General features: G+C 26.2%; 1 protein-coding gene across 1 annotated transcript in view; it reads right to left on the bottom strand.

Annotated features, from left to right (window-relative positions):
* Positions 1-12,977, bottom strand: part of LOC100210106 (elongation factor G, mitochondrial) — a 77,047-nt gene that overhangs the window by 11,407 nt on the left and 52,663 nt on the right. Inside the window, exons 15-22 of the mRNA XM_065788565.1 lie at positions 11,662-11,718; positions 11,496-11,585; positions 7,531-7,578; positions 7,326-7,411; positions 3,459-3,528; positions 2,700-2,795; positions 2,358-2,433; positions 1,010-1,078 (exon numbers count right to left, since the gene is read on the bottom strand). Of these exons, the coding sequence (XP_065644637.1) occupies positions 1,010-1,078; positions 2,358-2,433; positions 2,700-2,795; positions 3,459-3,528; positions 7,326-7,411; positions 7,531-7,578; positions 11,496-11,585; positions 11,662-11,718 (592 nt within the window). The remainder of the gene's footprint in view (positions 1-1,009; positions 1,079-2,357; positions 2,434-2,699; positions 2,796-3,458; positions 3,529-7,325; positions 7,412-7,530; positions 7,579-11,495; positions 11,586-11,661; positions 11,719-12,977) is intronic.

The raw sequence follows: 12,977 nt of genomic DNA, 5'->3' as shown, positions 1-12,977 counted from the left end.
TGGCAATCCTAAGTAACAATCATCATATTGACAACCCTCAGTAACAACCATCATATTTGCAACCCTCAGTAACAAGTATCATATTGGCAATCGTCAGTAACAATCATTATATTTGCAATCCTCAGTAACAATCATCATATTGGCAATCCTCAGTAACAAGTATCATATTGGCAATCCTCAGTAACAATCATTATATTCGCAACCCTCAGTAACAACCATCATATTTGCAACCCTCAGTAACAATCATTATATTGGCAATCCTCAGTAACAATGCTGCCACTACAAATTCAAGTAAAAGCCTGACTTTTGCAGCATGCAAAAAAGTCATGTAGAACAATTAAAAAAACAAAAGATCATGTAGAACCATTAAAACTATTAAATCATGTAGAACCATTAAAAAAAAAAAAAAAAAATGAATATGTAGAACCATTAAAAAAAAGATGTATATTAGAACCATTAAAAAAAAAAAAGAAAAAGATATATATGTAAAACCATTAAAAAAAGATGTATATTAGAACCATTAAAAAAAAAAAAAGAAAAAGATGTATATGTAGAACCATTAAAAAAAAGAAGTATATGTAGAAACATTAAAAAAAATAAATGTATATGTAGATAATGATGTGATAATGATGATGATAAGATAAAAGATAAAGATGATGTGATAATGATGAGTAATTAAAGATTAAAATTAATTAAACAAATAAAAGTTATAAATGAAAAAATAAAACAAACATATGGCAAACCAAATAAAGAAAAGACAAATCAAATGAAGCTAAAACATAACAAAAGATAGCATAAACAAAAGCACACTAAAATTGTCTACAATGAATGTTTCTGAAATTCTTTATACACATTTTTCCAAACCTATTTGGTTTATAGAATGTAGAATTAAAGATATATATTATACCAAAGTCATTTTATAATTAATAATTATAAAATGAATTATAAACTAGTATTATTTGTTAAAGAAAATTAAGTGCTTTATGCTGATGCAACATAAAAATAATACCCTTTCGCATAGCTCCTATGGCAGCCAACCTAAATGCTAGATCATTAGAGTCAACAGCATGGGCAGCACCTAAGGAAAATAAAGGAAAACATCAAAACAATAGTTAACTAAAGTGTAAAAAAAACTTTCTTTACTTTTATGAACTTACGACAGAATTATTTTATTAAGAACTTTTAATTCTGCAAAATACTTATATTATACTACTTTAGATCTACTTATATTTGATCAGATACAAATCATAAAATGCTGATTTACCAAGCATTTGGATCTAAATCTACAGTATGTTTTTAAAAAACTAAAATATTTACCAAGAAAAAGAATCAAGATCTGGATAAAAAAATTTGATTTTAAAAACACATTTCTCACAATCAAAGCTGTTACACCTACACACCTTACGCCTTTATCGTTACTGAAAGTTAAAAAGCAATGTTTGAACTATTAAAATAAAAAATCATTTAACAGTTGAAATGTAATAACATTCCAGTCATCAATGGGCCTAAATACAAAATAAAATTGAAGGAAGGAATGGCAACAAAAAAACAAAAAAAAAAAGAAAAAAAAAACCTCAGAGAATGACAAAACTTTTATCATTACTCTGAGTGATTTTTTTTTAATACTCACCTTCCATGGTTACACACTTGGGTGGCTTATTTATTCATACATATTTAAATATGATATTATGAAAGAGTTAAATCAATTTTTACAACTGAATGCCCTTCCTGTCATTAACCAGTTTTGCAGATCAGGAGTGAGTATTTTAATTTTTACTATCAAATTGTAATACTTTATTTCTGTCGTATTGCAATGATTTATACCAGAAAGTGTGAAGGTAAAAATTTATACTACTAATTTTACTACTTTTATTTCTAATGTCAAAAATATTGTATTAATTTTGATCAATTTTCTTTATTCAGTACAGTTTAAAAATCAAAAAGAAACAAAAAGATGACACAAATTTAACTGCTTTCTATCAAGACTGTTTAAATTAGGGATGATAAAGGTGTTTAAAGAAAGACTTTTGAAAGTAACAAAAGCACTATTTATTCCATGTCTTAAGTGTTCAGGAATTCCAAAAATGTTGAAAATACTAATGAACTACTTTTAGGGAAAAAATCAGGGCATTTAAAATACAAGATACAACTATCAATTTTGAACTTAGTTGGTTGCAAATCTTTCAATTCCATAAATTTTTTTCTTTATGTAGTCATTAAGTCTCTAAACATTTTGGGGGCTCCTAGACACAAGAAAACAGGAACAGACAGTGATTTAAAGCTGGAGTCCTTTTGGAAATTCTTAATTCTCTTTTATATATATAACAATATTAATTTTATACTTAAACAAAACATACCATCTTCAAGTATGAATTTTAGCCCACATATTTTATGACCAGATAAAAATCCACGATCACACGCTTCATAAAATCCCTGACAATTAAAATATTTATGCCAATCATAATATTTATTTAATAACATTTGAAACAAATTTAACATAACTACACATTTATATACATTTTTTGTAGATTCATCAATAAAAGAAACAATTTAGCTTTTAACAGTTAAAGCCATTATTTAACCTTTAAAAGGATTAATTATGATTGACAAATAACTCACATTAAAAAAAAATGATAAGAAATAAAAAACATTTAAAGATGATTTAAAAAAAATAACATCAAAACTATTAATTTTTTTACCTTTTCAATAGCTGGGATGAAATTCTTTGGAATGGCCATTCCAATGGTGCCATCTTCAAACTCAATTTTTGTATTATCACTTTCCTTAGTGAATTTCTAAAACCAAATTTTAAAACAGTAAATGACTACGGATTAGCAGAGTACAACTTTAACTCAGTGATCAATTAAAATTTGATCAATCAATTTTAAAATACTGAACTTTCTTTTTGCATATGCAATTTAAGGTTTGTTTAATACTAATATATTCTGCTCACTTAATTTTGAAAAAGATGACTTTAATCCAGACCTTTTTACAGACAAAGAAAACAAATAATAGCAATGACAAAAAAAAATTTCCTGTAGTAAATATACTTTATATGTACATACGACCTGCGCAAACTCTCTGTAGATGTATGTATTCAAACTCTCACAGATAGCTGTTTCAATACGATGTCATTAATGGCATTTCATGTACAGCTACATACACATATACTGGTATAACAATATGCAGGGCGTTTAGTATATACATCAAAGGTTTGAGCTTGGTAGGTACTATATATATATATATATATATATATATATATATATATATATATATATATATATATATATATATATATATATATATATATATATATATATATATATACATATATATATATACCCTTACACCAAACAATTTAAATAAAAAAAGTTTTCTATAGCAACATAAATTACGACTTAAAATGCAGTGAATTGTTTGCAAATACAAGAGTAATTTTGTTTCAAAAAAATCACTACCTCAATACGTCCTATAATTTTTGCATACTGCCCAGCTCCACCAGATTGTTTCTTGTGCTGATATTCAAACCTTGACAAATATAAAAGCTATATATACACGTGGAAGTGTGTGTGTGTGTGTGTGTGTGTGTGTGTGTGTGTGTGTGTGTGTGTGTATATATATATACACATTATATATATATATATATATACACATTATATATATATATATACACATTATGTATATATGTATACACACACAACTATAAATGCAAGTAACTAATCTTCAGGTTTGTGGATGCTTAATAAAAATTTATTTTTGTGACGACATTTGGAAATCAACTCTTTTTTTTTATAAGGTAGCTCTTCTGCATTTTTACAAAGTAAAATTATCAGTTTGTCATATAAACAAAGTACACATTATTTTGTCAAGCTGTTGTAAGCAGGGACTCTTTTTAGGATAGACCAAGTTAATTTAGGTGTTTCTTTGAGTTTTTCCCTGGTTTTCCATATATATTTTGAGAGAGTGGTTGCATTTGAAAGTTTTTTTATTTGTAAATGATTACTTGTGGTTTACATATCTCTTTTTCAACATGCCCTCTGATAAACCAATGTATGCTTTGCTGAGTTTGGGGAAGATATTATGCATTTGTAAATTATATTTGTAGCTCTACAATGTTTATTCAGCAGGCAGATTTCTTTTTATTTGCAATTACAATGTAAATTTTTAGGTTGTACTTTTTAAATTTATTTTTTTGTTGTGACTTTTTATGATTTTTGAAATGTTGTTTGAGCAGCTGTAGCTAACTTTTATGGTGCTTCAAATGAATAGTTTATGAAATGGGTTTGAAAGTGAGAAATTGCAAAAAGATTTGGCCAACATTAGTAGAGAGGCTTTTATTGTAAGGTGGGTTAAACCAAATTACATTTTTTTTTCTTTTAGGGGGTGTCTTGTCTTTTGGGTTGTACTTTAAGTTAAAGTTTTTAAAACCATTTTGTTTAAGTGCTTCTTCGTATTCTGTTTTTGATGAGTTAATGTTTTTTCATCGGAAGAACTTCGTGATATATATTATAGCTCTGACTCAGTTTATCATAATAAATTTTATTTTAAAATTATTATTATACTATATTATAGTCGTGACTCAATTTTTTGAGCACTTTCGTGATAGAAAAAGCACTTCAAAACAGCATCACAAGAAACATACACACGCACATATATATACATATACATACATATATATATATACATATAAATACATATATGTACATCATTGGCCATAAATTAGAGCTCACTATTTTTTTTTTTTTAAATCCTGTTTGATTGAAATTATTTTAAAAACTATTATACTTTTTCAATATTTTATTAGTATTAAATAATATCATGCTTACTGTTTAATTGACATGTGGCTTCCTTAAAATTTATTTTGTACTCCTAATTATAAATAATTTGATAACAACTACTATAAAATTTTTATTTTTTATATTGGTCAAAAGTTAAGGCTCACTGCTTTATTCTTAAAATTTAAGTAATATATTCATGGATTTTTTCAATAATTTTGATTTTATTATCATTTGCATTTATTATTTCTGTTTTTTTGTTTTTTGTTTTAAATAGTACTAATAAAAACATGAATAAATTAAATAATAAAAAAGTTACAAAATGAGCGAAGAAATACAGCATGAAACTCCAAAATCACGGTCAAGAATCTCTGAAAAAACACATTACGAATCAATTTTTCTTCAAAACCAAGGACTCATCGTCAAATAGCAAATAAGTAAAATATTGCATATTCAATTGTTGCACGTATTTTAAAACAGGTGACATTAAGGATCGGTGACGATCTGGTCGGCCAGCTGTAACAACACAAAGAGATAATTTATGGTCATGGTTAGATCATCATCTTGGAAAAACTGAAATTTTAAATGTTGAGCAATTAAAAATTGAAATAAAGAAGCTGCTTGACAATGTGCCTAAAGAAATAACTCAAAATCTTATAAATTTGATACCAAAGAGAGTAAACCAATCCTTACATGAGAAAGGAGGTTCTACAAAATATGAGAATGCTTTTTTTTATGGTTTTTCATTTTTAAATTGTTGTTCATATATATTATTTGAAATATAACCATAACTTTTGTCAAATCTTTTTTTCAAAATAATATAACATGCTTCATTATTTTCCATTTTTGGTATCAAGACCATTATGTTTAAATTTATTTTTTTGATTTCCATAATGTATATAGATTTTACTTATAATATTAAAAAATAAAATATAAAAAATAAGTTTAGTTTTCAATTCATTTTATTTTGAATTAATGTTTTATATATAAAAAAAAAGTAAGCTCTAATTTATGACCAACAATGTATATTAGGGTGTCCCAAAAAACAACAATTTTGAAAATAATCTGCTCCCACCCCCTAAATGTATTCTATCTAATACGAAAACACTAGGTTTAAAATTTTTTCAGATAAAAAATATTTTAAGGGGTCCCTCAAAACCCTTGAAAATATTAGGGTCCCATTAAAAAAATATTTAATGGGCCCCTAATATTTTCAAAAAAAGAGTTTTTCAAAAATATGTCAACCTAGTATTCAAATGAAGCGCAATTATATGAAAATTTCAAAAATAATATTTATATGAAAAAAAAAAATTTTATTTTGGTTTTATTACATAAAAAATTATATTTTTAACAAAAAATGAAAAAAATGCATTTTTTATGTTTTTTTATGATAATTTTGATAAGTTAAAATATTTTCAAAATGAATATTATTTTTGAATATTTTTTGCTTCATTTGAGTACCAGGTTGATATATTTTTGATATATATATATATATATATATATATATATATATATATATATATATATATATATATATATATATAAAACATACTTTGTGTATTTAGATAACCTGTCTAATGTCATACTGAAATAGCCTGCTGCTTTAGTACATACATTGACAGACAAAATAGGTAGAAATGCAAGAAGCGCACTTAATCAACTAAGAGCTTGAACTGGGGAAACAATTTTGAAAAAAATTGTTAATTTACTTGATGTTAATATTGTCTTATTGACAACTTATATTGAAAAATATATTTAAGGAGAGTATTTTATTGATTTTGTGAACTTTTTTATATATATATTTTTGATTTATATGCAATCATTTTATATATCAATTTTATATGTCAAAATTATGAAAGAAACTATTTTTTTTATTGCGATATGCTTGTATGAGGCAGTATTAGGGTTTTAAACTGCCTGACATTAAAGACAATTCAGATATGAAATTCAAAATATTCGGATATATTTGAATAACAGGGTAACAAATAAGAATTTAAAGATAATTGAATGCAATATTTATGACGTTTTGTAACTTAACTATTTAATTTTGCGTATTTATTTTAATTATATACATTAATTTTAACTCATGTATAAAAATTCAGCTAATGATTTTTTTATAACAATTTAGCAAGATTTTTTAAAAAGATTTAGTTTATAACTGTTGATAAGAGCCCTACTTAAACTGTAAATTTAAAACTATTGATAAGTCCTTCTTATAAAAATTTAATTAAAGTTGTTGGAAGCCCCACATATAAATTAACGAGTCGATAAAAAGTAAATAAATAGTTGTTATAAATGTCATAAAAAATAATTATTTAATAAATAGTATATAACAAACAAATATTTTAATTGTTTATAAATTTAATATAATTAAAAAACTTAAGCTCATAATTTAATTAAAGGTTTTTCTGGCAATTGCTTACAAATCAAATATAATTAAAACCTATAACTTATAATTAAAAACTATAATTTAAAATTTTTTTCTTAAAAAAACGTTTTTATTTTTCACAAATTCAATATATATGAAAACTTAATTTAGTTTTAACATACTTGACCATAGATTTACCCATAGTTTCCCTAAAAGCAACTTTGGGTTTACCAGTGCTAACTTCACAATTGTACTCTGTCCTCATTCGCTGCAAAGTAAAAAATTTCAACAGTAATAAAATACAAACAATTGATTGATAACCAAATTTTTGAAAAATAAGAGAGTATTTAGTTTTAACATACTTGACCAAAGATTTTTGATATTTACCTCTGCATAAATCTCTAAGTGTAATTCTCCCATACCAGATATAATTGTCTAAAATAAACAATATTGCATGTTACTGCGATTATATGTTGCTGATTTTAATCAAATTTTTGACACTTCCTAAACTCTATAAAACAGGTTTATGCTTGAAAAGACAGTTGTAAAAAATCTGTGTTAAATCCACATCATGTCAAGTTTTGAAAAAAAAAAAAAAAAAAAAGGAAGAATTTTAACATGTTCTGATATTTTAAAATAAAAAATATAATCTGATATTTTAATATAAAAAAAAGTCAGATAAAAGGAAAATGGTTGATTGTTGAGACATATAAAGGTATGTTGATGGAGCTGCAAACTACTTTGAAAAGTTACAATGTGAAAACAAGTTTTTTATAAGAAGTACTATAAAAGAACCTTGTTAGACTTTTTACATGGAACTGACAATCTGTAATACATGGTTTACCAAAAAAGATCAACAGAAACAACAGAAGTCATGTGATTTTAAGACATGAGTAAGTTATGCCTTAATTAGAAAGCAAGATAAAAAATGGGTAAATAAGTTAATAACAGTTGAATATAATAATAAATAACAAAATAATACAAGGTGAAGCTTGTACCACACATTACTAATTAGTTATTTGTGACATTAAGTTAGTGAAAAATTTGAAAATAGGTATTTGTAGGTGCAGAATTTAGGAATTGAAAGAAGATGACGCACATAACCATCTTTGAAAAAAATAATAATCAAGCAAAAACAGAAATTAGGTCAAATAGAAATTTTGATAGTATATAGAAAAAGCATAAAGAAAAACTTTTTAAAAAGTTTGATTAAGTTTGTCAAAAAACAAAGGGTCCTTAAAAAAACAAGCTAAAATAAAAAAAATAAAATTTCAATCAAATGAGAAGCAGTTTTTTGGTGAGATTAAAAAAAAAAAGGAATGCAGTGTTTTGAGCTGTAAAGCAAATGGTTTGGAAAAATAAGGATGTTGTTGGAGAAAGTTGTTTTAAAGGACTAGATAAAAAAATACTTACAAATAAAGTTAAGGGGTTGTCCATAAATTATGTCACACAGTTTTTGACATTTTTTGACATCGTAATGCATTTGTAACACTTTATTGACACTAGTAAACCAAGTGCTCCAGGTTCACCCCTTCGTATTGAAACTATTTTTTTAGTGCACAAAGGTTGTTTTTTTGTTGCTGCACACCTTTGCGCACAAACTAAATAAAGTTCTGCACTTGGACCATATAAAGTCAAAGCGCAGAACATGCACTGCACATAAACTGTTACAGCCGTAACAGTCTATTTATAGACTGTAACTACTCTGTTAACGGAGTGTACGCATTGACTAAGTAAGATTTAGACTTAGTTGATTTTACAATCAACATGTAGATACATCTGAGGGTTTTGGTTTGGTCAGATACTCTTTTAATTAAAAGAAATTCTTCTCTAGATTTAAAACTAAAGAAAAAAAAAAGTTGCATCACAAACTCGGAACCCTCCCCCTCCCCCTAGTAACAATATGTCACAAAATCGGTTAACCCTCCCCCTTCCCCCTAAAGCATGACCTAATTTATGGGCAATCCCTAAGAGAAAAGCAATGCGGAAGACTAATTTTAAAAATTGCTAAATGAATAGTTTATTTGGAATAAATATTTATCTGCAGCAATTTAAGATTATGGACCAGATGACCTGTAGTAAAAACAACCAACTTAGAGTGCTTGGTTAAGTAAAGCTCTTGGTTCTTGATAATAGATGGTGGGTTTAAACTCTGTTATCTTGTTTACAAAGTACGGCTTCACCACTACACCACCATCACACTTAACATTTCTGATCTTTTGATGTTTGATGCAGACCTTTAAAAATCTTTTGACAGAGTATTAAACTAATGTGGTGGACATGGTATTGTGGTGGTAATGCGGTGGTGTGGTCGTGGTAATGTGGTGGTCATTGATGTGTTTAGGTGTTGAAGAACAGCCAAATATTATCAACATCAAATGTTATCATGCATAAAAATGTCACAGCAGCAATCAAAATAAAATATAAAAAAATGGAGAAATTAAGGTAAAGATTAAAAGTTAAAATGTAAGGATTAGTATCAGGGTTCAGTGCTCAGCCATTTGTTTTATTATTTTTTTGCAGCCTCTCTCCAAAAAGTGTTAGATAACTTATGCATTATTACAGAGACAGTTATTACTAATACTACAGTGTTGAAAATATAGAATGAAACCAAAAGACTTTAACAAACATAAATAAGACAAAAGCTATGCATTGCAAAATCAAGAATGACAAGTAGAAAATGCATTAAAGTTTGTACAGTTTGTAAGTAATGGGTTTATGAGAAATGTGGTTGAAAACTTTTGTTGAATACAAAATCAAAAATAAGATTAAAATAGATGTGGAAAGATGGTGTGTTAGTAATTATTTTTTTTATCACTAAGAAACAATCAGATCAGCAAGTGGATCAGAAGAGTCATCAAGGGCAAGAGTAAGCCTTGGCTATTAAGGGTAACTAATAACAGTAAATTGTTAAAAAATAAAAAATTATATGTTACATGGACCAAGAGTGCTATAGTGTATTACAGTGAAAAACAAGCAATAAAGGTTAATGGTGTCTAGAGATTTGAAATAGTGAGTGTATATGTTGAGATGCGACAGGGAAGAATAAGGCAATTTAGGCATGCAGATGCAAATGATTGGGTAAAAGCATTAAAAAAGTCTCAGAAGAAAAAGGTAAGAAAATTTGGAGGAAAAACTAAAAAAAAATATACTACATAAAATTCTTGATTACTTAAAATTGGATATAAATTTGAAATGTATTTGCTATTTGTTATAAGAATATCTACTAATTATTAAACTTTTTTCAAACATCATTCAATATAATTTAACAGTGCAAATTAATGTTGCAATGTAAAATAGAACTGCAAGAATCCAGCAATTAACGTTTATTATATATTATATATTAAAATTATTATTTTTGTTACTTTATTCTTTTACTACATGATTTTACTTAACTAATTTTCTAACAGGATATAATTAAAGGAAAGGGAAAGGATTATATCTAAGTCTATGTAATGAAGTATTATATGATTAAACCTGTCTAGTATAAATGTTTGTGAATAACAAAAATAATAACAAAAATGTAGTAAAAAAAATGAAAATGATAATAAAAATATTAATAATAATAACTGCATAAAAGCAAATCAGTTTTGATTTGTACATACATTTCAATAGTAGCTTGTGACTCTATTATATTCTGAGCATCAGGACTATGTATACATTGTAATTTAGTTTTGCACAGTATTTTTAACTTTTCTTTAAAGTTTATTTGATTATTTATAACTTGAAACTCTTTAAACTTTTAATTTTAAATATTAGAATATATAGATAAATTGAAGTCTTTGACATTTTTAAAGAACTAAAAGTATAAAAAGCGAAAATAAAGTGAAAGTAAAAAATATGAAAGTGAAGTCTTGAAGTATAGTAGAAAATATGAAAGCGAAATCTTGAAGTATAGTAGAAAATATGAAAGCGAAATCTTGAAGTATAGTAGAAAATATGAAAGCGAAGTCTTGAAGTATAGTGAAGTAGAAAAGCAAAAAAATTTAAAAAGTTGTTTATAAGAAAGTTTTTTTTATTATTAATAATTACTCTTTTTATTGCTTTCTTTTTAATAATAATAATTAATAGCGACTTTTTTAGCCGCCTCCTATTTTACACAGCTTATTGTAAATAAGCTGTGTGTGTGTAATGAAGACACACACACAGCTTATTTACAATATAAATTTTCTATAGTATTTTAATGATATTAAATTATGATTTATAGCTGCATACAACAAACAAGAGAAAAATTTTTTTGCGATATAAAATATTATAAACCTTTTTAAAATAATCCTAGAAAAAATATTTGCTGCTTTTGGTGCAATTAGCACAAAAAAAGTAACAGAAAATTTAAAATGTATGCATAAAACCTCTCTACTTTCTAGGTCAAAGTTCACTCTAAATGTTGGGTCTTCTCTTGTGAATCGATTGATGGCTTTTGAAAAATTTTCAATATCACCCTAAAAAATAAATTTAGATTTTTTTGTTATCATTATTATCACAAAAAACAAAAGTAAAAAAAAAATTAATGAAAACCTTATTTTTTGGTTCAATAGCCAAAGATATGACAGGATCAGGTATATATATTGACTCCTATTAAAACAATATGAAAGGATTAGAAAAATATCCCAACTCTTATTAATAAAATATAACAAAATCAGATAAATATAAATTTTCAAAAGTTTGAGTACAAACTAAAGCTTTTAACAAGTTACCCCACAAAATTGCTAATTTGTTAATTTTTTATACAAATACTTTGTGGAAATAATTTAAAAACTTTATTTATAAGTAATTGAGATCAGTGGATCTAAGAAATGTCTCTCATTTCTCGTGAAAAATGGATATTTGTATTGTAAAACAGTTCAAAATGGATATTCCTTTTGTAAAACAGCACCGTATTATGGAGTTAGTAATTCTGCTGTTGGACAAATTATGAAGAGATTTAAGCATAATAGATCTACAAAGAATGAATCAATCAATCATGAAGACCATACAAAACAATGCATTGTCAGGATAAAAAGTTTTGATACTAAGCCAAGAAAATCCTAGTTTGAAAGCTGTCAATATAAATGTACAAATAAGACATTTCTATGGAATAAATTGTAGTATTTCTATTATAAAACGCTGTTTATGTCATGCTAATTTATTTGAAAGATGCCCAGCTAAAAAGCTATTATTTTCCTTGAAAAACCATAACATAAAATGAAATAAAATGGATGCTCTGATGCAAATTCCTCATAAAAGGAATTTACATCAGAACATCTAAAGTAGTCAACAATGGTCAAATATTCTTTTTAGTGACAAAAGCAAGTTTATGCTGTTCGGATCAGATAAAATCAGGTATGTTCAATACAATCCTAAATACCAATTGCCTACCATTAAACAAGGAGGAGGTAATGTAGTGGGGATGCTGTAGCCATGATGGAGTTGGTCTGCTCCTTAGAATTATTGAGACTATGAATCAAGAAAAGTACAAAAATATATGTAAGACTATTATGTTACCTCATGCAAAGGATAAAATGCCTGGAGGATACATATACCAAAAGGATAACAATCCTAAACATACAGCCAAATTGATTTTAGAGTTTTTCAAAAAGAGTAAAGTTAATGTTTTGAAGTGGCTATCCCAATCACCTGACTTAAATCCCATTGAACACCTATAGGAATATGTTGACTGTCAAATGAAAGAAATCAAGCCTACAAATCATGCTGAGTTATTTAATAAAATCAAGGAAATATAGGACTCAATTCCAATTGACATTTACATTAATTTAGTTGACTCAATACCTCAATGTTGCCAAGCCATTCTTAATTGTGAAGGATATCCTATAAAATACTAATGTGATTTTGCT

Source organism: Hydra vulgaris, chromosome 01 (assembly GCF_038396675.1).
Source record: "Hydra vulgaris chromosome 01, alternate assembly HydraT2T_AEP".
In the NCBI taxonomy this organism is placed as follows: domain Eukaryota; kingdom Metazoa; phylum Cnidaria; class Hydrozoa; order Anthoathecata; family Hydridae; genus Hydra; species Hydra vulgaris.
The sequence above is the reverse complement of the archived record's forward strand: the minus strand, read 5'-3'. Positions and strand labels throughout refer to the sequence as shown.